The sequence below is a fragment of the Lithobates pipiens genome, unplaced genomic scaffold (assembly GCF_037356315.1).
Source record: "Lithobates pipiens isolate NorthernLeopardFrog02 unplaced genomic scaffold, aLitPip1_a1.2 Scaffold_166, whole genome shotgun sequence".
Classification (NCBI taxonomy): domain Eukaryota; kingdom Metazoa; phylum Chordata; class Amphibia; order Anura; family Ranidae; genus Lithobates; species Lithobates pipiens.
Genome location: NW_027507752.1, coordinates 1,868,707 through 1,896,531, shown reverse-complemented (window position 1 = coordinate 1,896,531; position 27,825 = coordinate 1,868,707). Strand labels below are relative to the sequence as shown.

The 27,825-nt window shown below is 44.8% G+C and overlaps 1 protein-coding gene across 1 annotated transcript; it reads left to right on the top strand.

Annotated features, from left to right (window-relative positions):
- The first annotated feature begins 778 nt into the window (after positions 1 to 778).
- Positions 779 to 20,935, top strand: ZBTB34 (zinc finger and BTB domain containing 34). The gene is made up of 2 exons (XM_077484864.1): positions 779 to 897; positions 18,589 to 20,935. Exon 2 carries the CDS (start codon positions 18,609 to 18,611, stop codon positions 20,076 to 20,078), a length of 1,470 nt encoding a protein of 489 aa, XP_077340990.1. The 5' UTR covers positions 779 to 897; positions 18,589 to 18,608; the 3' UTR covers positions 20,079 to 20,935.
- Positions 20,936 to 27,825: the final 6,890 nt, after the last annotated feature.

Below are 27,825 nucleotides of genomic sequence, written 5' to 3'. Positions count from 1 at the left end.
ATTTTTTCCTTAAAATTTTCCATTTGATAAATGGCTGCGCAGATATTGTGTGACATACAAAAACTGCTAAAAGCAACCATTTTATTCTCCAGGTTCTCTGCTTTCAGAAAATATACAATATTTGGGGATTCTAAGTAGGGTTGCACCGATACTGAGCATTTGCTTTTTTTTTTGCTTTTTTCACTATTAAGCATGGATACTGTTTGATTTATATATTTTTCATAGGCAAGATTTTGCACGGTCATTATTATTCCGTTTTTTTCTTAAAAATCTTGTAAGGATATCACTCGATTTATTTATTTTTTATTTATACACTAGAAAGTAGTTTTGACAGGTGCACGTGGTTACACTTCACACTTCACACGTGGTTACACTTACATATTTCTTAAATTAGCATAAGAGGTTAAAATAATAAAAGTACAAATACTTTTTAAAGGTATAGCGCCAGATCTGTCTCTCTCCTTATATATGTAACATATTTCCATCCATATGGTGGGGATATCAGGCAGAGGCAGCTCATAGCGCAAACCCCCCTCCCAATATAATTCCGAGGGTAACCCTCCGAATCGGGGACTGTCCCTGGAAATCGCCGACATTTAATAGCTGTGAGCAGAAAACGGAGGTGCTAATCGATAAGCCTACACGCTCCGCTGTATATACAGAACGGTTTCCAATAAAGTTGATTGAAGTAAGGTGGTAAAGACGCGCCCCACCCCTTGGCGGAGCGGAAGTTGCGTGACGCGATGGGCGGGGTTGGCAGGAGGGACGCCGACCCGGAAGTGTGTGCGGGGCGAGGCCTGAGAGTGTTTCCGGCAGCTGAGGAGAGCGGAGCGCGCTGGGCACGGCCGAGGTGTTCGGGGCGATGTGAGGAGGAGTGGAGCGGCTCATTCCCTGCAGGTGAGGGTTCGGGGACCGGAGTGTGTGGGAGAGGTGATGGGGGGAGGGGACGGCTACTCCACTCAATTCACATTCCTCATAAACCGCTCATACACGTCAGCGGCCACACAACGAGCAGCGCCCCCCAATGGTGGAGACCCCGCCACAATGTCCATCGCTCAACGCCCCCCCCCCCCCCCAATCTTACCCCGTTCTGGCCTCCGCAGCGAACACCCTCCACACACATACCAGAGGGCATTCCTGGGGGTCCTGTGCCCAACGTCACTGCCTGGGAGCCCCGGCCCTCCCCCACCCAGCACAGGGGCCCCTACTACCCTCCCATCCTCCACACCCTGCTCATAATGACCCCCAATCACTGTCTATAATACCCCCAACCAGTCACAGTATATACTAATCATTACTGAGCCCCTATTCCTACATACCCCCCCCCCCCCAACCAATCACAGCATCCTTCTATTCCTACATACCACCCCCCCCCACCAATCACAGCATCCTTCTATTCCTACATACCACCCCCCCCCCCCACCAATCACAGCATCCTTCTATTCCTACATACCACCCCCCCCCCACCAATCACAGCATCCTTCTATTCCTACATACCACCCCCCCCCCCACCAATCACAGCATCCTTCTATTCCTACATACCACCCCCCCCCCCACCAATCACAGCATCCTTCTATTCCTACATACCCCCTCTCTACCGATCACAGAACCTCCTTCCATTCCTACATACCCCCCCCCCCCCCCCATTCCTACATACCCCCCTCTCTGCCGATCACAGAGCCTCCTTCTGTTCCTACATACCCCCCTCTCTGCCGATCACAGAACCTCCTTCTATTCCTACATACCCCCCCCCCCCATTCCTACATACCCCCCTCTCTGCCGATCACAGAGCCTCCTTCTGTTCCTACATACCCCCCTCTCTGCCGATCACAGAGCCTCCTTCTGTTCCTACATGCCCCCCCATTCCTACATACCCCCCTCTCTGCCGATCAGAGCCTCCTTCTGTTCCTACATGCCCTCCCATTTCTACATACCCCCCTCTCTGCCGATCACAGAACCTCCTTCTATTCCTACATACCCCCCCCCCCCCATTCCTACATACCCCCCTCTCTGCCGATCACAGAGCCTCCTTCTGTTCCTACATACCCCCCTCTCTGCCGATCACAGAACCTCCTTCTATTCCTACATACCCCCCCCCCCCATTCCTACATACCCCCCTCTCTGCCGATCACAGAGCCTCCTTCTGTTCCTACATACCCCCCTCTCTGCCGATCACAGAACCTCCTTCTATTCCTACATACCCCCCCCCCCCATTCCTACATACCCCCCTCTCTGCCGATCACAGAGCCTCCTTCTGTTCCTACATACCCCCCTCTCTGCCGATCACAGAACCTCCTTCTATTCCTACATACCCCCCCCCCCCCCATTCCTACATACCCCCCTCTCTGCCGATCAGAGCCTCCTTCTGTTCCTACATGCCCTCCCATTTCTACATACCCCCCTCTCTGCCGATCAGAGCCTTCTTCTGTTCCTACATGCCCCCCCATTCCTACATACCCCCCTCTCTGCCGATCAGAGCCTCCTTCTGTTCCTACATACCCCCCTCTCTGCCGATCAGAGCCTCCTTCTGTTCCTACATACCTCCTTCTGTTCCTACATACCCCCCTCTCTGCCGATCAGAGCCTCCTTCTGTTCCTACATACCCCCCTCTCTGCCGATCAGAGCCTCCTTCTGTTCCTACATACCCCCCTCTCTGCCGATCAGAGCCTCCTTCTGTTCCTACATACCCCCCTCTCTGCCGATCAGAGCCTCCTTCTGTTCCTACATACCCCCCTCTCTGCCGATCAGAGCCTCCTTCTGTTCCTACATACCCCCCTCTCTGCCGATCAGAGCCTCCTTCTGTTCCTACATACCCCCCTCTCTGCCGATCAGAGCCTCCTTCTGTTCCTACATACCCCCCTCTCTGCCGATCAGAGCCTCCTTCTGTTCCTACATACCCCCCTCTCTGCCGATCAGAGCCTCCTTCTGTTCCTACATACCCCCCTCTCTGCCGATCAGAGCCTCCTTCTGTTCCTACATACCCCCCTCTCTGCCGATCAGAGCCTCCTTCTGTTCCTACATACCCCCCTCTCTGCCGATCAGAGCCTCCTTCTGTTCCTACATACCCCCCTCTCTGCCGATCAGAGCCTCCTTCTGTTCCTACATACCCCCCTCTCTGCCGATCAGAGCCTCCTTCTGTTCCTACATACCCCCCTCTCTGCCGATCAGAGCCTCCTTCTGTTCCTACATACCCCCCTCTCTAGAGATCAGAGCCTCCTTCTGCTCCTACATACCCCCATCTCTACCGATCACAGAGCCTCCTTCTGCTCCTACATACCCCCATCTCTACCGATCACAGAGCCTCCTTCTGCTCCTACATACCCCCATCTCTACCGATCACAGAGCCTCCTTCTGCTCCTACATACCCCCATCTCTACCGATCACAGAGCCTCCTTCTGCTCCTACATGCCCCCCCATTCCTACATACCCCCCTCTCTAGAGATCAGAGCCTCCTTCTGCTCCTACATACCCCCATCTCTACCGATCACAGAGCCTCCTTCTGCTCCTACATACCCCCATCTCTACCGATCAGAGCCTCCTTCGAGGCGACCTGGACACGACCACTGCGGCGACTTGCAAAACAATTTCTATATAGAAATCAATGCAAATCTTCCCAAAAGTCGCACAGGAACCTTTTTTCTAAGTTGGAGTGAGTTGAGTCGCTCTGATTAGAACGGTTCCATTGGACAGAGCGGGGCACTTCTTGTCAGGGGGCTAAGTCGCCTGACGAGTCGCCCCTGTGTGAACCGGCTATTTGGGCTTGTGCCAGGATCTTGTCTTGCATACTAAATTGTCGTGCAACAAACACGAAGGTAGTGATGTACTATGAGGAATTTCAGATCTTGAGCGCCAACCTTTGAGCTTTGATTCCGAGCATGCGTGTTTGTAAGTTCGACTTTTTTGTGTGATGGATTTGTGTGCTGACCATCTGAAAATCTGACAACAGACCATTGTCCCCCCAAAATTTACTAGCCTGCTATCCAACATTTGTTGGACAACAGTTGTCAAAAGGAGTATACTAGTGGTCATATTTTAGGACAAGTTTGTCACCTGCCAATCGCAGCATGTTACGTGGCTTTAGAGTGGGGTACAGATACATTTCTCTTCAAACAATCATACATAGATTTGCAAAACAATGGGATAAAAGAATATCCCTCAACTTTGTTTCGTCTCATGGTTACTGTGCAATAGTGTGAATGCATCAATGCAAGCTGAGATAACATGCACTGCAGAGCTTGGATTCATTGAATGAGTTTACCAAAAAAAAATATTGCAGAATATACAGCCTCATGCTACATAACGAATCTCCATTTCATGCTGAATAAACTCAATTATTAAAGCGGGAGTCCGCCGGGACGCCACTTTTTTTTTTTTTTTTTTTTTTTTTTTTTTTTTTAAAGCCAGCAGCTACAAATACTGCAGCTGCTGACTTTTAAAATAGTGACACTTACCTGTCCAGCGCGCCCGCGATGTCGGCACCCGAAGCCGATCTCTCGATCGTCTCTCGGGTGCTGCCGCCGCCATCTTGGGTATGGGAATCAGGAAGTGGAGCCTTGTGGCTTCATTTCCCGGTTCCCTACTGCGCATGCGCGAGTCACGCTGCGCAATAAGGACGGTCCCCGCTGCCTCTGGGATCTGTGTGTTTCCCAGCAGGCAGCGGGGGACTTTCGGAAAGGGGCGTAATCTACGCCCCTTTCTGCAGAGAGCTATCCCGGAAGTGGGTGCAGATACCTGTACTGTACAGGTACCTGCACCCCCCCCCCCCCTCCCCCCTGAAAGGTGCCAATTGTGGCGCCAGAGGGGGGGAGGGTTCCAATGAGCAGAAGGTCCACTTTAGGGTGGACCTCCGCTTTAATGTATTGTAAACAAACTTTTAGATAGATTTTACTCCAAAAGCATTTTATTAACATTAAATTTGATTAAAAAAATTATAAAATGTGAATTAAAAAAAAAACTTTTATTTAATCCACCCTGAATCTCTAGTACACCGTGCTCCTCAATGCCCTGTACATAGCAAGATTGTCCACTTGAAACCCACATAAGATCCTCCAACAACCCCATTCCTCCTCCACTTCTTGTATACAGATTGCCTCCCTACTTACCATTCCTCCTTCCTCCGGTCACTTAGAGACCCCAGTCCTGTATATGCTGCACTTAGAGCCCAAGTCACCGAACCCTTTTATTATGTAATAAAATCACTGAGAGACCCCCCCACCTTTCAATTTCTAACCTGTCTATGCTTCATTTGATCAGCCTCCTCCATTACACCCCCCCCCCCCCCATACCTGCCATATAAGAGCTGCCCCCAGACAGAGACCCCCTGTTTATGACCAGTGATTTTTTTTTTTTTTTTTTTTTTTTTTTTTCCTTTCAAATCACTGAGATGCTTATTCCCCATACCCAGTATGTAATGAGCTCCGCTCTTGAAAACCTAGAGACCCCCCTTATTCCTGCATTCCCAGTACTTGGTGTTCAAGATCTCTGCCCTAAACCTACTGCCCTATGAGGTTGGTAATGCCCAACTAAACCCCCCCCCAAAATCCCTAATACCCTGCACACAATTAAATCAGACACCATCTCTCCCTCCATGTTACCAAATTATATCAAGACCATGCTGTCATTGAAACACCTTTTAATTCTTTAGTGAGTGAGTGACTTGTATAGCACTACCTATGCAAACTGAATCGCCTCAGTCCATCTGCGGCTTTGCGTGGTCCTTTACCCTGTAAGGTCCTGACACGCTTACAAACACATACAACTTTATATATTGAGGCCAATTTTTTATTTTTTTTGACAAGGTCTAATTAACCTACCAGCATGTCTTTGGAGTGTGGGAGGAAACCGGAGTACCCGGAGGAAACCAACACAGGCAGAACATGCAAACTCCAGGCAGATGGTGTCGTAGTCAGGATTTGAACCAGCCATCCTATTGCTGGTAGGTGAAAGTGCTAACCACCACACCACTGTGCTGCCCCTTTACTTCAGTCCCCAGTACATTGCTGAGATTGTTAATCATCAGTCATTCCAGATTCCTGTGTTACCTGCAAGCAGCCGTATTGGAGTGTTTACCCATTATTTGTTCCTGAGCTCCTTCCTCCATACCCCCTCTGTATAATGGTTGTACCCTTTTGTATAATCATTCTTTGTACACAAGCTTAAACCCCCCCCCCCCCCCCCAAAAAAAAACTGGGATCTGCCATACCGGGAATATTGAGAAAATGTTTCTTTAGACACCCCCTAACCCTCTCATTGCACCATATCCACTACACATCAAACTTCCCAATACCCAGTCTATTCTGTGGTTCTTACTCACCATATAATGTTTTCTGAGGTTTGTAACTCTCTGTATGCACCGCATATTGAGATTGGCATTTGCCCATCCATCGCCAAGACCCCCCTACTCATTTACACCAGCTGTGCAGCAAGATCACAACGACTCCGCTTCATTTGCATCCAGAGACCCCCCCCCCCCCCCCATCACAGACAAGGGGAGACCAACTGATGTAGGAGTAGTGGTGTATGTGGGGTGTCTGGCAACTATGCTGGCAGCTTCTGCGCACAAGGGGCTCCTGTGCCCTCCTTGGGTCAAGTGAACATGTCATTGAACCGCCATCTCTGTGATGATGTAGTCCGGATACTAATTTAATCCATTGAAGTCCAGATAAAAATGTTCCAATATAAAAATCAAATGAGAACTCTACATAAAGCCAGCTCAGATAGAGGACTTGGCCATGACCCGTTCGCCAGAACTTCGAGAATAGGGCATGGTTTATATGGACTTGGTAAAATAATGGAAATAATTAGTCTGTTAGCCCAGTGTCTTCTGCCTCCAGCCAATCGATATCCAGGAACACACCGTCCGGATCGGGGCTTTTGACAACAGTGATTCTAATAGAGCTCATCTGAATGCTTGTCTTCATTTTAGCTGAGATCAGATTTTTGAAGCATTCAAGTAGAGATTAAAGTGGCAAAGCCCAAATATGTTTTACCTGCATTAAGGTAAAAAACGTTTAGGTAGTAATATTGCCCCCTCAATTCTTTTGCACAGAGCAAGTAAGTATAACATGTCTGTTATTAAAAATAATAAAGGAGTTGTAAAGGCAGAAGGGTTTATTTTTTTATTTTTTTTTTATCTTGGTGCATTTTATGCATTAAGATAAAACCTGTGTGTAGCAGCCACCCCAGCACCCCCTAATTACCTGAGCCCCATCTCTCTCCAGTGATGTCTAAGCCGTCTGGGGCACTCCTCCTGATTGGCTTAGCCCTTGTACACACGATCTGAGATTCCGATGGAATGTGTCCTATCGGAGCGCTTTGTTGGATATTCCGACTGTGTGTGGTCTCCATCGGACTGTTTCCATCGGAATATCCGTCGGACCCAATTTTCCAACTTGCCGGAAATATTTTCCGACAAAATGCTCGGCTCGGACATACTCCGATCATGTGTAGAGAATTCCGATCGGACAAAGTGCCACGGATGCTCAGATCAAATTCCTACATCAAAGCTATTGGCTACTAGCCTGAACGTAGTCCCGTCGTAACGAAATTACGTCATTACGTTCTGAACGATCGGATTTTCCGACAACTTTGTCCGACCCGTGTGTATGCAACAGTTTCGGGCAAGATCCGTCGGGCAAGATCCGTCGGGCAAGATCCGTCGGGCAAGATCCGTCGGGCAAGATCCGTCGGGCAAGATCCGTCGGGCAAGATCCGTCGGGCAAGATCCGTCGGATTTGGTTGTCGGAATCTCCGACCATGTGTACAAGGGCTTAGACACAGCAGCCGCGCAATTGGCTCCTGTGGCTGTCAATCAGGGGAGAGATGGGCGGTGCCAGGTCAGGGCTCCGTGTCTTAATGGAGACATGGTCTGACTTGGCTCGGGTGCCCCCATAGAGAGCTGCTGGCTGAGGGGGCACTCGATAGGAGTGAGGGACCCAAGAAGACTAGATTAGACCAGGTTACTCTGTGCAAAACCAACTGCACAGAGGAGGTAACTATAGCATGTTGTGTTTTTTTTCTTTTTTTATTAGACTTTAGAATCACTTTACCGAGTAACCAGGGAACTAGTATTTTCTGGAGGGGAAGCAGGCCAGCAATTTCAGGTACTGTACAGGATTTCTTTATTGCAGTGGTAATCAACTCCTGTCCTCAGGACCCACTAACAGGCCGGATTTTCAAGGCAACTGAAATACATCACAGGTGATATCATTAGCTGCTCAGTGATTGCCGTATTCTAGTCTGCATCTCCCCCAAGGTAATACAGAAAACCTGGCCTGTTAGTGGGCCCTGAGGACAGGAGGGTTGATGACCACTGCTTTAATGTATAGCGACTGGTGATGAATATGGCTGCCATTGTACATCATTGCCCTAGAAGAATATTTTATCACACAAAAATACATAATTGCCTTCTTGTTGAAAGATGGCTGTTCTGACATTCATCTTGTACAGTGATATCTTGGGAGAAATAAATATCACCACTTTCTGGTGCAGTTCCTCTGGGATTTCTAGTATATCTGGTCATTGCAGTTTATCGTCTACTTCAAAATTGTGACATCTCTCATGGATAGATGCTGTTACCTAATGCTAAATTTGCTTTAACCACATCTGTTGAACATTTATTGAAGTGTAGCACATTCTTTCAATGTGTGCTGAGAATTGGTAACCCGTTCAGCAGCATTGATGCTTCAAGCAGTCTTAAGAATGGCGTACTGACATGACCATGTCTTGGATTGCATATAAATCATGTTTTGTGTGTGGTGTGTTTTATTTTATTTTTATTTTTTTATCATTTTTTAAGTTTATTGTTTTTTTTTTGTTTTTTTTTGTGACTGTTTGATCCTCCTCTTGAAAGAGTAAACTTGTTTAGGACAATCACACCCTTCCTGCTGGGCGTCCCCAGAGCCCCCTCCCCCGATAAGTTTGCTAACACCTTTTACCTTCAGGCATGGCTTAAACCCACTCCATGCCAAACTCTAGTCATGGAAATTAGGTAGAATTTAGGACAACCAAACTGATGAATGATTGGGCTTTAGACCATGCCTTCAGCAAAGCAAAGTGATTTTTCTTGTGACGTTTGCAGCTGAATCACACTGCGTTCATTTCGTGTCTACATGTTTTTAAGTAAGCCTTTGTGGAGGCTTGTCATTAAAGGATCATTCCAGTCCCTGTGAATTTTTACTATGGAACAAAAATGCACAGTAACACTTCTACGGTGGTGCCATTCATATCGCCAAAAGGAACTGCAGCAAATGTACTTTGTAATGCACCGTAGCCCAGAGATGTAAACGGGAAATTGTAGCATGCTTCATTTTAAGGTGTGTGTCATGGCCCGCTCCAAATTAATGGGCTTCTTAATGCGGCGCACGTAAAATATGCAATAATGCATGTTCAACACGCGTGGTAAAATGCACCAGTGTGAACTGGCTATTAAGGGGTAACGCCTTCATGAAAAATTTGCAAATTGATGGAAAATGTAAAAAGGAGTTGGCATACCCCCAAGGTGCGTAGGAACCCCCAAAATCTTTAGGTGTACAGAAATAACATTGGCAATTTAAGACTGGAAGATTTTGGAGCATCCAGGACATAAAAAGCCAGGGGCTGATTTTGAGCTCACGGGTTCCACCTAAAGCGATTTTAGTTCATTTTTATGTATAAAAAAAAAAATTGACATGCCTGTTTTATGACATAATAGGACTAGGGCTGAAACGATTAATCGATAATGAAAATCGTTGTCAACGATTTTCATTATCGATTAGTTGATCCGCGGAGCGGGCCGCGGCCTTAGGAAAGACCGCGGCTTCCGTCTAGCCCCGGAACTGGCGGCCATCTTGGTACACCCTGCAGCGGCGCGCTGACGTCACCCCCAGCGCGGCGTTCACCGTATAATTGCTCTGGTGTTCTATTATTGTTTACACTTTGCCAACACATTTTGTTTTATGAAAGATGAAAGCAGGGCAGTTACATGGCGTACTGAAATGTATCATCTAATCTGGACATTGACTACATTAGTTACTTTCTTTATACAGTAATCCTTTCCAAAAAAATAAGTGAATATGTCTGTTAAAATTAAACTGGCAGGCTGCTTATGTCCTGTGTAAAATTTGAGGTCACTGAACGCCTAACCACCAGAATGTTAAAATCATTATGGCATGTTAAACCCGAATTCAAACTATTACATACACAAATGATATACATAAAAAAAAAAAAGTGCTTCCCTTTCAATCCAATGGGACTCTTCACACCACTGCGTTACGGGGGGGGGGGGGGGTGCGTTTTGAAAAGTCCAAGTCCTGTGTGCTGCATCTTTTGTGCTGTTTTGAAAAATGCACCAAAAACCCAGCTTCCCATTGAAATGAATGGAAATTGTAGTAAAAATGCACCGCGTTTTGCGTTTTTAAATCGCATCTTCATTTTTCACAGGTGCTGGCAACCCAAAAACACGCTAGGAAGTTCCACCATGAAGGGGTGAGAAAACCCGAGACACCGGAGGTGGGGGGGGGGGGGGGAAGAGAGGGGAGCACTGAGAGGAGGTGGGGCAGTGAAACCATGTGAGAGGGGAGGAATGTATCATCTATACTGGGGGGGGGGCACGTGTGTGTGTGTGTGTGTGTGTGTGTGTGTGTGTATTTTGTATTAACAATTAACTTGAGTTTACTTGTTTGTTCAGAAAGCTGCCTATGTCCCTAGATAGCTTACTTGCAGCACGACCAAACAGAAAGCGGAGCTTTCCCTTGTTATGAGCAAATAGACCTGCCCCGTGTGTAAGTTTTTTTTATTTACTACATATCAAAGTTTTAAGAATATTGGCCTTTTTCATCACATATAGCTTAATGGTACTACATTTACTTGGTCAAGGAAGTAAAAATCTGTACCTCCTACTTCTGAATATTGTGGTGTATCCACTTTTTATTTTTTTTTTTTCAATAAGCTATTCGAAGTAAGGAACTAAGCATGTTTAAAGGGATTTGTGAAGCTTGTGTCATACTAGCTATCCGCGGATGCCCCACCCCCCTCCTTGTGTTCTGGGAAACGCAGGACACATCGGGGCATGCTCAGTAGGGAATCGGGCAGTGAAGCCGCAATGCTTTACTTCCCGATTCCCTGACAGAGGATGGCGGCGGGGGCAGCCGAGAGATAAGCGATTGCCTCGTCATCTGCTGCCGACATCGCTGGACCCTGGGACAGGTAAGTGTCCATTTATTAAGTCAGCAGCTGCAATATTTGTAGCTGCTGACTTTTGGTATTATTTTTAAAGGTGAAGCTCCTCTTTAATGCATAGAATGCATCAAGATGAAAAACCTGGAGACTTTACAACTCCTTTTAGGCTGTTAATGCAGTCAGATGTGCTTCGTTCTTTTTGCAAGCCAGACACTTAGACTGGAATGATACCAAAGGAATGAGCAGATGATAGTCTACAAAGCATGCAGAGTGCATGAATACAGGTCAATTGAATTTTTTTTTTTTTTTTTTTGTACAAAATATCGGCAGGAGAGCTGGCCGAAATATTGGTATCATATCGGCACCTGAAAAAACAATATTGGCCAATTCCTAGTATGTATAATGTCATTTATTTTTAGGATATCAATTTTTATTTATTTTTTTCAAAGTTTATTTTCTACAAATCTTAATCTGTCAGTCATAGAACAGACATGGGCAGACTCCTCCAACATTTAAACACCGGAGATTGTTGCATTGCATGAGTCAAACAACCAAAGCTTGCCTGTGATCATTCACTTACCACTGCACCCATCACTTCTCTAATTATAGGTAGACAAGAAAATTGCAAGGATTGGTTGCACTTTGCTATTGATCAGTCATGCATAGACAGTCCATGCAGTTTTATTTTTTTTTTTTTTTTTTTTTTAAGGTTGGTACCTTGCACAACAGCTATACCTCTATGTATTTTGGCATCTTGCAGGCTTATTTGGGATGGTAGACATAGACAATGGCTTCATGTAGTTTATTGCATGGGGTGAAGATGCTGAATTGTATACAGGGCCTTGTATGTGGACCTTGTCTGAGCCCTTTGTTTTTTGGCTTCGATGCATTTACAGAAACCAGTGACTTTTTTACAATATAGAGTAGATGAACGGTACCTTTCTGATGTATGCAAATGCATTAATGCAGTGAGAATATCTGAATTTTAATGTGTTGGCAGTGAATATCAATTTCCGTTTAGTGGTTTGTACAAAACGCACCTCTACACAAGGCTAACCTACTTTTCTGTTCAATCCTGACTTTCCCTGCCCATATCGGTGGATTTCATTTTTAAGCTCTTGGGTATAATTCCCATGGGCAATTATATATTTTTCAGGAAAAACAGTTGTACATTTTGAGTAAATGTCTTGCTTGAGTCTTAAAGAGGAAGTAAACCCTGATGGGTGTTCCTTCCTCTTTCATTCCCTGCAAAGGCAAAGCATAATGGACTACTATGCATAGCATCGCATAGCAGCCCATTATGTGTCACTTACCTGACACAGGAGCCAGCGAAGTCACCGCTGTCCCCTGTAGTCCGGCGCATCCATCTTTTCGGTGGGGTCTCGCAGCTCCGCCGCTGTCATTCGGCGAAGCCGCGATGACGTCACTCCCACGCACGCGCACGGGAGCCGACACGCGCGGCAGCTCCATTGTTGGAAATGCCGCGCTCAGTGCGCCTGCGCGCTGCTGTCTACGGCGCATGCGCCGTAGACAGCGGTGGCTGTCTTCGGGCAAATATCTCCTAAACCGTATAGGTTTAAAAAAAATAAAATTAGCCCTTTTATAGCACAAAGTGCAAATAATTGCTACTGTAAGGCCCCTTTCACACATGCGGACGGTATGTCCGTATTTCATCCATCCGTTTGCGGATGAAATACGGGCATACATTCATCCCTATGGGATAGCGGGTATCTGTGGATGAACATCCGCAGACACCCGCTACTGTCCAATTCTGCAGACGGAGGAAAATCCTATTTTTCTATCCGTCTGCAGATCGGATCGGATGAACATGGTCAGACGGTCCGTGCTCATCCGATTCCCATAGAGGAGAGCGGAGAGCTGATAGGGCGGTCCCGGCACAGTGTGCGGAGACCGCCCTGTCCGCCACCGGCTCAGCGGGGATAACGGAGCGATCCCCGCTGAGCGAGCGGATCATCACGGGGCGGATCATTACTGATCCGTCCCGTGTGAATAGGGCCTAAATATTTCACTGTTCTACAGTAAAAAAATGAACCCCTTACAGTAGTGATTATCTGCTTTTTCTACTATAAAGGGCTAATTTTTTTTATTTATTTTTTTACCCCATTATGTTACTATAAACGTCTTAGACCTGGTTCACATCTATGTGTTTATTGGTGCTTTTTTGCAGAAACCCACTACAGTTCATTTCCATGGTTTCCTATGGGACATGTTCACATCTGAAAGGGTCGGGGACTTTTAACGCAAAATGGTGCTTTATTGGTTCAATATACTTCAATGGAGAAGCTGCAGAAATTTGTGTTTTTTAATCTGCCCAAAAAAAATGCAAATTGCAGTAAAATCACGTGCGCAAAAATAAAAATGTACAGCAAAAGACACTGCAGAAACAGATCAAAAGCAAAACTGTGTAGGTGTGCACCGAGCCTTATGCTGGCCAAATAGATCCATTTTCGGATGAGAATATTCAGACAAAACAATCTTTGGACATTCGCTGAATGAAAGACTTTTGTTTGAAATTTTCACTTGTTTTTAAAATGAATGTAATATCTGAACGAAAACCACATACAATGTCTGAAAATTCCTTTGACTAAAGTTTCCTATTTCTAAATTTTCCCGTCAATTTGGCCCACTTCTTTATAAAAAAAAAAAAAAAAAAAAAAGTTTATTAACCAATTAATCGAAACAATCGGCCAACTAAATGATTATGAAAAAAATCATTAGTTTCAGCCCCAGTGTGTGTGTATGTATAATTTTTGAAAAGTTCAAGTACAGTAATGGTTTTTCTATATGGAATGCAAACATGGTTATCAATCAATTGCTGTTTTGTGCTAAAGCAAGATTTTAATTTTTTTGTATTTTCTGAAAGATAAGGTCTGTAAAGCAGAACATCACCCCCATGCAAAAATGTGGCAGTGGAGGGGGGGGGGGGGCCCTAGAGGAAACGAGTACCTGGTTTTGACAGGTACCTGCTGCGGGCTCAGATTGGCGCAGTGATCTAATCCAGAGGTTCGGCCTCCCTTTCTTCCCTCGTAGTTTTCTGGGACACATCATAGGTCCCAGAATAGTACAGCACCATTTACAAGGTGTAGCCTCACGGCTTCACTTCCTGTCTCCCTTATTAGAGATACTAGCGTCTGGACCCAAAGGTGATTGAGGAATCGACATACATAGGATGCATTAAGGTGAAAAAACATGTTGGTTTACAACCACTTCCCACCCAGCTTATAACAGAATGACGGCTGGGAAGTGGTTCTGTTATCCTGACTGGGTGTCATATGACGTCCAGCAAGATAACATGCTGGGGCGTGCTGCGGGGCGATTAAGGTGTGTCAGTCTGACGCACGCCACATCTCCGATTTTGTGATAAGAAGCCTCAAACAGAAGCCTCTTACCACGTGATGAGCTGTGACCAATCACAGCTGATCATTGCAAGAACCAGGAAGTGCTGGTAAACGGCATTCCTCGGTTTGTTCTGACAAGAAGAGCCGGTCAGCGGCTCTCCCTGTCAGGGGGGTGGGGGGGGGGTCTGTGCTGATAATCGGCACGCTGATAATCGGTACAGCCCCCATCAAATGGGCCCATAAGCTGCTCAGTCAGTGCCCCATCATAACCCCCTGCCATTGCCCACCACAGTGCCAATGACTGTCAATCGGTGCCCAGCAGTAACACCTGTCAGCAGGGGCGGACTGACAACTCATGGGGCCCCCAGGCAATAGATTATGGGGCCACACAATATACACACACACTGAAATGGTACTAGAGAGGTGGGGCAGCTATGAAGGGATTTTAAAAAAAAACTGACTTTTACATACTGTCCCTGGTTTTGAGGCTGGCAACCCTGATGGGGCCCTCGGGCAATGCCCGAATGGTCAGTCCGCCCCTGCTTGTCAGTACCCGCCCAATCAGTGCTGCCTATTAGTGCCCATCAATTCTACATATCGGTGCCGCCTCATCGGTGCCCGTCAGTGAAGGAGAGTTCTTATTTAATTGAAGGGATATTTATTCAGCACTGGAGATTTTATTTATATAGAACTGTTCTTTTTGCCCTAATTGATGCATATCCAGATTGACTAGATTTGGTATTCTTTATTAACTCATATGTTAATGTTCCTGGGTATAGGATGGTGCATATCGGTGATTTCTCAAACTGTGTGCCGCTAGCGTTTTGAAACCTTGAACATATCAAAAAATAGTAAATCAATGTCGCAAAAGTAACCTCTATAAAAACGCAATCTGTCATTCTGTCATTCATTGGTTCTTTTCGTAATGTCAGACTTGTGTGAATCTCGGGAGAACTTGGTGGCTCTAATTATATAATAATAATGTTCCATTTCAACTTTGCTTATAAATGAGGAAAGCAAGGAAGCAAGCAAAAGTACAAAAGATTACAATACTTCATCCTTTACATTAAAAATTAAATATACATGTAAAAATTAAGTCCTTCACCAAAAATTGTTGCATCTTTTTCAGGTGGGGTGTGCAAATCTTTAGACCCCCCCCCCCCCTTTATTTTTATTTTCGTGTGTGCCGCAAGTCAAAAAAAAAAGTTGAGAAACACTGGTGTATATGGAGGGGGTGTGTGTTTAGTTTTTTTTTTTTTCCTCTTTTATTGCTATCACAAGGAAGGAACAACATTAAAGTAAAAGTATTGTAAAGGCTCAAACTGCTTACCTGCTACCAGGAAACACCAACCCTAAATATTTGATAAAAAGGAGTGTGAAGGAATTGGGTGTTAAAGAGTGATTCCCTGATATAGCGTACACATGTATTAACACAGGGCTCGACAAACCCCGGCGCCCGGTCGCATTTGCGACTAGAATTCGTGTCCTGGCGCCTGGGGCAACGCTGCTGGGGTATCCTGTCTCCATTTGGACCCCAAACTCCGCCGCGCAATTGCATCGGGCCGCGCCGGCCAGTAATTGAGGCCGCGGCTTTGCGGCCTTCTAAAATCTTTCGGTAGTCTGGCGCCATCTTGTGGTGGATGTAGACACCCTATTCCAATAATGCTAATCCTAATGGAGTGAAGCTCCCCTGCCTGTTTTTCACTACCCGCCCATTTTCTTCCCAAAGTGAAGAGAAGGAAGTGATTGCGGGCGTCATCTGGCGCCTTTTGCCCAACGGTGAGTGTGGTGGCTGGTAAATGGCTTCTCATTATATTATATATTAATATATATATATATATATATATATATATATATATATATATAATATATATATAATTTTTTTTTGTAAAAAGTAAAAAAAATTATTTTAATTAAGGGGAAAAAAAATAATAATATTTGTAATCCTCCCTGCTTGACCCCTTTCACAAGGGCTGTCTGATCAGGTTCACCTGTCAGATTTTCAGGTGGACCTGATCTAACCCTTAGCGGGGATATGACGTTAATAAGCGGGAACATGGCGGAAATAAAAGTCACATTCTTTTGTTAACCACTTCGTGCCCGCGCTATAGACAAAAGATGTCTACAGCGTGGACACCAATTGCCGGGAGGGCGTCCCTGGACATCCTCCTGTTTACTTCCCCTCTGAACGCCGCCATGGGCGCGCATCGGGGAAGTTCTGTGTTGGCCATGTCCCTTGGATACAGCAAATCACAGATCATGCTAAATGGCCAATCACAGCGGCCATTTAGCACTCAAGCGGTGTGTCCAATGAGAGGTGATCTCATATGTGGGGGGCTGGGGGCTATCTTCCCCTCACTCGTCTCCATGTCAGGCCAGGGACAGGTCCAGATCGCCGTCACGGACTTGGCTCCTCACTTTTTTAGCTGGCTCCTAGAATCCAAGCAAATTTGTCAACCCCTGTATTAACACAAGCATATCACTTACATGTTCCTTAATACGCTGCCATAGCATGCGGTTTGGTTTCACCTTCATATATTAGGAATGGTGTCCCTGAGAGCCCGTTCTCTAAATATTTTAATGAATGCGGTTTCTGCAATTTGGATATCATCTGCTTTAAAGCAATTGATGGAACACATCTGAACCGGGGGGGGGGGGGGGGGTGCGATTTTGACCATCTAATTTTACAGTTGGAATTACGCTGGATTTCTGTTCTTAAAGCAAATCACCCCCTGGCCCCCTGGTTTGGATGGTTTTGTAAGCAATGCCCCTGAATGACAAGTCTTTCATTTTCTACTGGTTTGCTGTACTTATTGGACCTTTGCATTGCCTTTTATATGATGGAATATGAAGGGATAGATTGTACACCTTCGTTTTATTTTTTGGGTTATGCCTTGGATCTTTGTGTCCGGGTCTCTTCTGGTTGTTCTGAGGTTTTCTGTCTGCTTTGTGTTGGATGTTTTACCCTTCATTTGGTTTAAGATGTATCAAGCTGATAGAAGTAATTCAATGTAAGTTTTATTTACTATTGCTGTCCTCTGGCGGATGTCACTTCTTCTATTTTTGAGGTTAGGTGTGATATAGGGGTATTTGTGATATTTGGATTTAGTTGTGTGATGGACAGGCTGGCTCGTGACGTGTATTTTCGGACCTGTGAGGTGCAGGTTCTGCTTCGAATCCTCTGACCCCCGAAGCAGCCGATCAAACACAGATCAGATGCTTCACTGGCCAGGAAACGCAAAACCCAAATTGGAAGTGACAAAATACTTGTCACTGGAGCTGCGGTTAGAGCTTTTGTATATGGTTTGAGCATACTGGAGAAAATGTGGCTGCTCATCAGGGGCGCATAGGCCAGGCCCCCTCATCCCTGCTCCAGGCCCCCTAATCTCCATGCAATGTGTGTGTGTGTATAATTTTTATATAGTTAGCCTGAGGCTCCAATTGGCTTCAATAATGGTGGGCTGAGAGCACTGTGCCCTGAGCCCACCCTGTTGTGTGAAATTGGCAAATTTAATTTTCATTAATGTCTTCCTGTTAATCCTTCCATCCAATCAGGAAGTGGGCCCCGAGACCCCATTTGATAGGAGTCTTGCATGGGGTAGGTGGGGGGCTGGCGGGCGAGGGGGGGGTGTTATGTCTTATGTATGGTGGGCTGAAGTGTTTGCGGGTGGGGGGGTATTGTGGGATGGCAGGCTGGAGCGACGGAGTGGGGGTGGTGGTATCTGTGATCAGGTCTGTCTGTCTTACCCCCTTGGCATGTGATTTTTACCTGAGGGGACATGCCTCTCTTGTTTGGTCATTGAATCTATACTATTCTTGGATTAAATGCCTTTTACGAAAAAGTTCTTGTTCTAGTATATGGGTTGTTCGTGTTTTACTTTAACCTAGTAATTATGGGGGGGGGACTAGGAACCACGAACTACGCTCAGAGGCCTCTGGGCTCTTCGGCTGTGGTGTTGTAGCCCAGCTGTCCTACCAAATGATCATTGCACTGTTTTTCATCCCTTTATTCAGAAACTGCATTCTCAAATAATGATATTGATTAGTTTTTTTTTTTTTTTTATTATTTCAGAAACTCGTGCAGCAGACAAGATGGACAGCAACAGTTTCATCCAGTTTGAAGTGCCGGAGTACAGCAGCACAGTTCTCAGCCAGTTAAATGAGTTGCGTCTGCAAGGAAAGCTATGTGACATCATTGTTCACATTCAGGGCCAGCCGTTCCGTGCACATAAGGCAGTCCTCGCTGCCAGCTCCCCTTACTTTCGTGATCATTCAGCACTGAGCACCATGAGTGGCTTATCCATATCGGTTATCAAGAACCCTAATGTCTTTGAACAGTTACTGTCGTTTTGCTACACTGGAAGAATGTCTGTTCAAGTGAAGGATGTTGTAAGCTTCCTAACTGCAGCTAGCTTCCTTCAAATGCAGTGTGTCATCGACAAGTGCACTCATATCCTGGAAAACATCCACTCAAAAATTAGCGTAGTGGGTGTGGGTGGCGAGGACAACCAGAGTAACCACAATGGAGTCAAAGATGCGAGCTACTTTGCTAATCCATTGGAGATCTCTCCATCGTACGTTGGGCAAGGGCGACCATCGATTGTAGGCAATGATTTAAAAATGGATGGGGTAGCCAGCAAAAGTTTAAAAAGCCGTCCCCAAGAAGAGGCTCAGTCAGACAGAGGCAGCAATGGTAGCATTTCAGAGCATGAAATTCATATAGAAGGTGATCAGGATCATGGCGACACGGTGCGGGACAACCAAGTCTCGGAAGTCAAAGTCAAAGCTGAGAAGTCTGACCGGCCAAGCTGCTCTGATAGCTCTTCTTTGGGGGATGATGGCTACCATACAGAACTAGTTGATGGCGAGCAAGTGACTATGCTGAATGTAGGTTCCTACGGGTCTGTATTGCAACACGCATACTCTTATTCTCAAGCTGCTTCCCACACAACCAATTTGTCTGAGCCCTATAATAGCATCAGCAACTCAAGCCCTTCCAGGTCCATGCTTGGTTGTTATCGGGGTGGCCGGGCGCGCTCGAAGCGAGCATCTAATATAACCAGTGAAGTTCATAATGCGATCCAAAGCCCTGAAAGTGAAACTGTTATAAGCGCACCAACTTATGAGAGCAGCCCCCAAGAGAGGGCCTCCAGAGGCTATTGGCATCCGTACAGCGAAAGACTTATCTGCATCTACTGTGGCAAGACCTTCAACCAGAAAGGTAGTCTTGACCGACACATGCGGCTCCACATGGGAATCACACCATTCGTGTGCAGATTTTGTGGGAAGAAATACACTCGCAAAGACCAGCTAGAATACCACATACGGGGACACACTGACGACAAGCCTTTCCGATGTGAGGTGTGTGGCAAGTGCTTCCCGTTTCAGGGTACACTGAACCAACATTTGCGGAAAAATCATCCTGGTGTTGCCGAGGTGCGGAGTCGGATGGAATCGCCAGAAAGAACGGAGGGCTTTGTAGACCAAAATGATACCAATGTTTTAGATGTGACCATGGACTCCAATATTGACATTCACACAGTCACTACTGCACCTGACTAACTCCGACATGCCAGGGCACTGTAAAAAGCACACATTATGTTGATTAATGCCTATTTTTATTACTTCTTGCTTATTTGGTATTCTCTTTACTACAGAGAAAGCTACTCTTAATCCTTTTTGTTCTTTGAGAATGCTTCTTGATTATTCAGACGTTTTTTAAGATAACTGGGTGATACACTAAATGTACTTTTTGTTTTACTTTGGAAATGTTTTTTAATATATACTTTTGTCCATTTTTTGCTTTTTTAAGGAGACAGGGTACCTTTGCACTCCTAAAGAAGCATATAGTTAGAGGTAAAAGTGAGATTTTGTTTTTAATTGTTTGGTGAATGAAACTGTTTTATCTAACAAAAGTGTTTTATTATATGAGAGAGTCAATATCTCAATGATTTATGAATAGCTAAGGCAGTAAGGTTATAAATAGAGCCGTGGCCTTGACTAATAGGAACAGTGCAAAGTTACGGGAATCTACTGTAAGTTTAGTTCAGCCAATTTGTACTCTTTTGCGTTTATTGCTGGACATTTTGTGGTTTGGTTAGGCCATGATTTGAGTTTGTTTACCGTTAAGATTTGTGATTGGAATTGGTTGTAAGGTTGGAGAACATCGATACATAACTTGCTTTATTTTCTAAAAATCTGTATATTTTATTTGGGTTATCTGTAGGCAACCAGCAGCAGGGAAGGAGTTAAATGACTCAGCAAGCCCCAATCGAATAGTTTTTTCTTTTTTTTAATAGGAAATTTGTCGTTTTTCGGTGCTGCTGAACTTTTTCATTCATTACCTATTTGCAACATACATATGACAAAAGTTGCCCCAACACTTTCTATACCAACACATGCCTATACTGTGTATATGTCTGTCTGTGAAATATATATATATATATAAACAATTTCACGAAAGTGTGTACACCCCTTACATTTTTGTAAATATTACATCTTGCCATGTGATGACACTTTACTCCAATGTAAAGTAGTGAGTGTACAGCTTGTATAACAGTGTAAATTTCCTGTCCCCTCAAAATAACTCAACACACAGCCATTAATGTCTAAACGGCTGGCAACAAAAGCGAGTACACCCCTAAGTGAAAATGTCCAAATTGGGCCCAAACTGTCAATATTTTGTGTGGCCGCCATTGTTTTCCAGCACTGCCTTCACCCTCTTGGGCATGGAGGACACCAGAGCTTCACAGGCTGCCACTGGAGTCCTCTTTCACCCATCCTTGGAGCTGGTGGATGTTGGAGACCTTGCGTTCCTCCACATTCCATTTGGGGAGGCCCTGCAGATGCTCAATAGGGTTTAGGTCTGGAGACATGCTTGGCCAGTCCATCACCTTCACCCTCAGCTTCTTTAGCAAGGCAGTGGTCGTCTTGGAGGTGTGTTTGGGGTCCTTATGTTACTGCCCTGCGGCCCACTCTCGAAAGGGAGGGGATAATTCTCTGCTTCACTATGTCACAGTACATGTTGGCATTCATGGTCCCCTTAATGATCTGTAGCCCCCCAGTGCCGGCAGCACTCATGCAGCCCCAGACCATGACACCCCCACCACCATGCTTGACTGAAGGCAAGACACACTTGTCTTTGTCCTCCTCACCTGGTTGCCGCCACACACGCTTGACACTATTTGAATCAAATATGTTTATCTTGGTCTCATCAGACCACAGGACATGGTTCCAGTAATTCATGTTCTTGGTCTGCTTGTCTTCAGCAAGCTGTTTGTGGTTTTTCTTGTGCATCATCTTTAGAAGAGGCCTCCTTCTGGGATGACAGCCATGCAGACCAATTTGATGCATTGTGTGGCTTATGGTCTGAGCACCTACAGTCTGGACCCCCCCACCACTTCAACCTTTGCAGCAATGCTGGCAGCACTCATACGTCTTTTTCCCAAAGACAACCTCTTGATATGACGCTGAGCACGTGTACTCAGCTTCCTTGGTGGACCATGACGAGGCCTGTTCTGAGTCAAACCTGTCCTGTTAAACCGCTGTATGGTCTTGGCCACCGTGCTGTAGCTCAGTTTCAGGGTCTTTGCAATCTTCTTATAGCCTAGGCCATCTTTATGTAGAGCATTTTTTTTTTTTTTTTTAGGTACTTGGAGCTCTTTGCCATGAGGTGCCATGTTGAACTTCCAGTGATCAGTATGAGCGAGTGAGAGGGATTACACCAAATTTAACACACCTGCTCCCCATTCACACCTGAGACCTTGTAACACTAAGTCACATGACATAGGGGAAGCAAAATGGCTAATTGGGCCCAATTTGGACATTTTCACTTAAGGATGTACTCATTTTTGTTGCCAGCGGTTTAGACATTAATGGCTGTGTATTGAGTTACTTTGAGGGGACAGGAAATTTACACTGTTATACAAGCTGTACACTCCCTTACATTTTAGTCAAGTGTCATTTCTTCAGTGTTTTCACATTAAAAGATAAAAAATGTGAGTGGTGTACTCACTTTTGTGAGATACTGTGTGTGTATGTATGTGTATATATATATGTGTGTGTGTGTGTATATATGTGTATGTATGTGTGTATATATATATATATATATATATATATATATATATACTCTTCAAAAGAACAAATATGTTGTATCAATTTTTAGTTCATTCACAGTGTAGGCAAACTGTCACTGGTTACTTTTTCCATTTTTTAAGTAAACGGGTTCAATTCTGGTCAATTATGGCGCTTGCAGCTTTTAGGAGTCTACTGGTGTGGTAATTCTCTATAGTTATTCAGAACTCGGTTTTAGACCTTTTTGAGTAACTAAAATGGTGCAAATATCTAACACTGTGTGACTTATTTTGTCAAGCCAGATACACTAGATTTAGTGAAGCCTACAATGAGAAGAAAGTATTTGATCCCTTGCTGATTTTGTACGTTTGACCACTGACTAATGATCAGTCTATAATTTTTAATGTTAGATTTATTTTAACAGTAAGAATAACAACAAAAAAATCCAGAAAAGTGCATTTCAGAAAAGTTTTATAAATTGATTTGCATTTTAATTCCTTTGCAAAACATGACTTGTTGGCAATCGGAGGTCAAACGTTAATTGTAGTTGACCACCAGGTTTGCACACATCTCGAGGCATTTTGCCCCACTCCACTTTTCCGATTTCTCTAGAAATCAGTAAGATTTCGAGGACATTTGGTAACTCAAACCTTCAGCTTCCTCCACATGTTTTCTATGGGATTAAGGCCCGGAGACGGGTTAGGCCACTCCAGGACCTTAATGTGCTGGTTCTTGAGCCACTCCTTTGTTGCCTTGGCTGTGTGTTTTGGGTCATTGTCCTGCTGGAATGCCCATCCACAACCCATTTTCAACGCTCTAGCTGAGGGAAGCAGGTTCTCACCCACGATTTACGGGTGCATGGCCCCGTCTATCTCTTTGATGCGGTGAAGTTGTCGCATCGCCTTAGCAGACAAACACCCCCAAAGCATAATGTTTCTGCCTCCATATTTGATGATGGGGATGGTTCTTGGTCGTAGGCAGCATTCCTCCTCCTCCAAACATGGTGAGTTGATGCCAAAGAGCTTGATTTTGATCCCATCTGACCAGAGCACTTCCCCCAGTTCTCCTATAAATCTATCGTTCATTAGCAAACTTCAGATGGGACTGTACATGTACTTTCTTGAGCAGAGGGACTTTGCAGGCACTGCAGGATTTCAGTCCTTCATGGTGTAGTATTACCAGTTGTTTTCTCGGTGACTATGGTCCCAGCTGCCTTGAGATCATTGACAAGATTCTCCCGTGTAGTTCTGGGCTGATTCCTCACCATTTTCATGATCATTGAAACTCCATGAGGTGAGATCTTGTATGGAGCCCCAGACTGAGGGAGACTGACAGTTATTTTGTGTTTCCTCCATTTGTGAATAATCTCACCAGCTGTTGTCACCTCTCACCAAGCTGCTTGGCGATGGTCTTGTAGCCCATTCCAGCCTTGTGTAGGTCTACAAGCTTGTCCCCGACATCCTTGGACAGCTCTTTTGTCTTGGCCATGGTGGAGAGATTGGAATCTGCTTTTGTGGACAGGTGTCTGTCTTTTTTTTAATTTTATTTTTTTTTTTTTTATACAGGTAACAAGCTAAGATTAGGAGCACTCCTTTTTAAGGAGTGCTCCTAATCTCAGCTGGACACCTGGGAGCCCGATATCGTGCTGATGGGGGATCATATGCCTATTTTGCTAATTAACCGCTTCAGCCCCAGAAAAATTTGCCCCCTTAAGGACCAGGCAATTTTTTTGTGATACGGCACTGCGTCGCTATAACAATTGCACGGTCGTGCGCTGTACCCAAACAAAATTTGTGCCCCCCCCCCCCCCACAAATAGAGCTTTCTTTCAGTGGTATTTGGTCACTTCTGCTGGTTTTTATATTTTGCGCAGTAAACAAAAAAGAGTGACAATTTTGAAAAAACAACTAATTTACTTTTTGCTACAATACCAAAAAAAATTTCTTTATCGGTTTAGGCCTATATGCATTCTACTTTTTTTGGTAAAAAAATAAACCCACAATAAGTGTGAATTGATTGGTTTGCACAAACGTTAGTGTCTACAAAATAGGGGGATATATTTGTGTCACTTTAGCAGAAAAAAAAAACTTTTTTTAATGGCAGCAATTTTTAGCTGGACTGCGACATTGCGGCGGACAGATCGAACACTTTTTGGAACCATTTGACATTTTGTACAACGATTAGAGCTAAAACATAGCCACTGATTAGTTTATAAATGTCATGGACAGGGAAGGGGTTAACACTAGGGGGTGATCAAGGGGCTAAGTGTGTCGTTGAGAGATGGGACTGTCAGGAAGTAGAGATTGTGTTCCTGATTACTAGGAACAGCAGATCTCTACTTCCGTGACCGAACGGGGATCTCTGTTTACATTGACAGATCCTTGTTCCGACTCTCTGAGGAGCGATCGCGCATCGCCGGTGGACATCTCGCTCACACAAATCAGCTCCTGTGTCACGCCGTGGATGCGCGTGTCCGCAATACCTCTTAAAGTAATGGACGTACACCACTGCGGTTTGTGCAACTGTGCCAACCTACCGCAGTATAACTGCAGCGGCTGGTCCTTAAAATGCAAATCAATTTCTAACTTTTGTTAAAATGCATCAATCTGGATGATATTGTTCTGTCTCGCTGTAAATACACCATTAATGATGATCTCATTTCTTTGTCAGTGGGCAAACGTATAAAATCAGGCGATCAAATACTTTTCCCTCACTGTAATTATGTCAGTGAGGAGACTGTTATTACCTTGTGACAAACGATCTGGAAAGTTCAAGGCGACAAATGTCAGTTGCTATAGCGTAATACTATTCATATACTTGAAATCTTATGTCTTAAGACCGATATCTTAAGCAAATTATTTGACTAAGAAACCTATTGATCTTTTAGTTAAAGTAGAACTCCTTTTGCAGGTATACATAGCTATGTAAAACATTAAGACTGTCCATACTGGTTTTAAAATCCAATTTTACGCACTGCCGAGTTCAGAGTCCCTTCTACTGATAGCCTTAAAGCAGAATTAAAACCTCCTATACTTTACAGCCAAGGAAGCTGCTTCTGTTTGATCTGCAAGTGCCATGGTTCTGCACATGTGATCAGTTATGACACCAGTCATTTGATGGTTTGACCATTTTGTTTTGGTTGAGAACACAAGCAACTGTAACCGTTATCAATCCTGGTGTCCCATCATATAAGGTCCCCCATCGGATAGTGTCCGCTGTGTACTGCGCATGCGCAGTACACAGCAACACAGATTCCGAAAATAGCCGAGGATGAACGGCGCCTGCGCCGTGAGTCCAGGTTCTAGCCCCACCATCCAAGTGGACATAGAGCAGGAATAAAAAAGAGCCAAGCGCAGCGAGGCCGAGCCCAAAAGCGTGGTGAGCGACCCTCTAATTTTCACAACCCTATGTCCGCTTGGATGGTGGGGCTACCACCTCCACTCTCGGCACAGGCGCCGTTCATCTTCGGAGATTTTCAGAATGCGCAGTACGGGGCGGACACTATATGATGGCAGGACACTATCTGCCAGAACACCGGCATTCCAGGAATGTAACTATTTTTCGGAACCGTTAAATCTATGGGTTTTGTTCTGCTTTATGATTTACTGCTATTCAGAGGCTCTGGGCTTCAGTAAAATGGCAGCCTCCAGCAAGAAGAATCCGGAACCATGCTGGAGGCTGTTTACATTACACACTAATTTTTGTAGCATAGTTATTGAGGAACGTATGTTCTTAACTAAAGAACGTTATTTTTTATCAAGCTGTAATGGGTAATCTGCTTTAAGCAGACCTTGCAAACTGTCTTGGTTTTTTTTTTTTTTTAGTTTTATTTTTTTCCCTCCAGAAAAAAAAAAAAAAACTTGAATAGGAATACTTTTTGCCTTTCTTTCCTACAAGTCTATTTTTATGTCATACAATCCTATGATTGCACACATTGTGTATGTAACGGTGTTCAGCACTTGTTGGTAGGTTAATTTGACTCCTGTGTAAAATTTGATCCTGTTCTACTGAGCATGCCCAAGAGGGCTGCTTCTCCATCTGCCCAAACTGCAGACAGTGTTTGGAGTCCCTAGGGATAAAAGCACTATAGAGAAATACGTTCATACAATTTAAATTTCTCTATACTAGTTTATTTTAATGTGACACATTTGCATTGCATACCAGAGATGTACTGTGTGTGTGTTGTTTGTTTTTTTGGGGTTTTTTTGCCCTGACATATATACATTTTTAAACAAATGTTAAAAAAGTGCGGTGATTTTGTTTAAAAAGGTTGAAAGAAGTTAAGAAATATGTACCCTCATAGAACTTGGTCACATTGGGAGGCGATTTTTATTTATTTTTTCTTAGCCCATATCTAGCAATCAACTGACTTTCCTTCAGACACCCAATTACCTTCAAGTGACGCAACATGTCTGGCATTGCTTGAGGTAATTGGGCAGTTGTAGGGGAAGATTATAGAGCAATAATAACAAACGTCCCAAGCCAAGATTCTTCCGTTGTTGCTCTCCCATTGTACCCTACTCAATGCAAAACATCAGAACGTTTTACTGCATGTGTGCCTCAGAGTCAGGGAATGACTACACTAGATCCCGTTGAGGGACCCGGAAATTTTTCACTACTCCCCCTTGTGTGTGTGGTTTTTATTTATTTTTATTTTTTGAAACCTCTTGCCCTTTTGTTACCTACACGCTACAATCCAATCCTAAAGTTTCCTTTTGCTTATTTAAAGCTTATTGTTCAGTGAGCTGTGATTTATTTTCATCGAGATCGATTGAAAAATGTTTGTTCAATTGAGTCATTTATGACACTTATTTTTATTTATCAATTTCTGACAATTTACTCGTACATTTGCTTTAATGTGGCCAATATATCTTTCTAAATGTAGAGAGAATTGTGAGAGAATACACTATATTGTAATCTCTTCTATTTAAATTATTCTGTTTTAAAATCTCCTCTCCCGCCTCCTCCTCTCCCGCCTCCTCCTCTCCTCTCCCGCCTCCTCCTCTCCCGCCTCCTCCTCTCCTCTCCCGCCTCCTCCTCTCCTCTCCCGCCTCCTCCTCTCCTCTCCCGCCTCCTCCTCTCCCTCCTCCTCCCTCCTCCCTCCTCCCTCCTCCCTCCTCCCTCCTCCTCCTCCTCTCCCGCCTCCTCCTCCTCTCCCGCCTCCCTCCTCCTCCTCCTCTCCCGCCTCCTCCTCCTCTCCCGCCTCCTCCTCCTCCTCCTCTCCCGCCTCCTCCTCC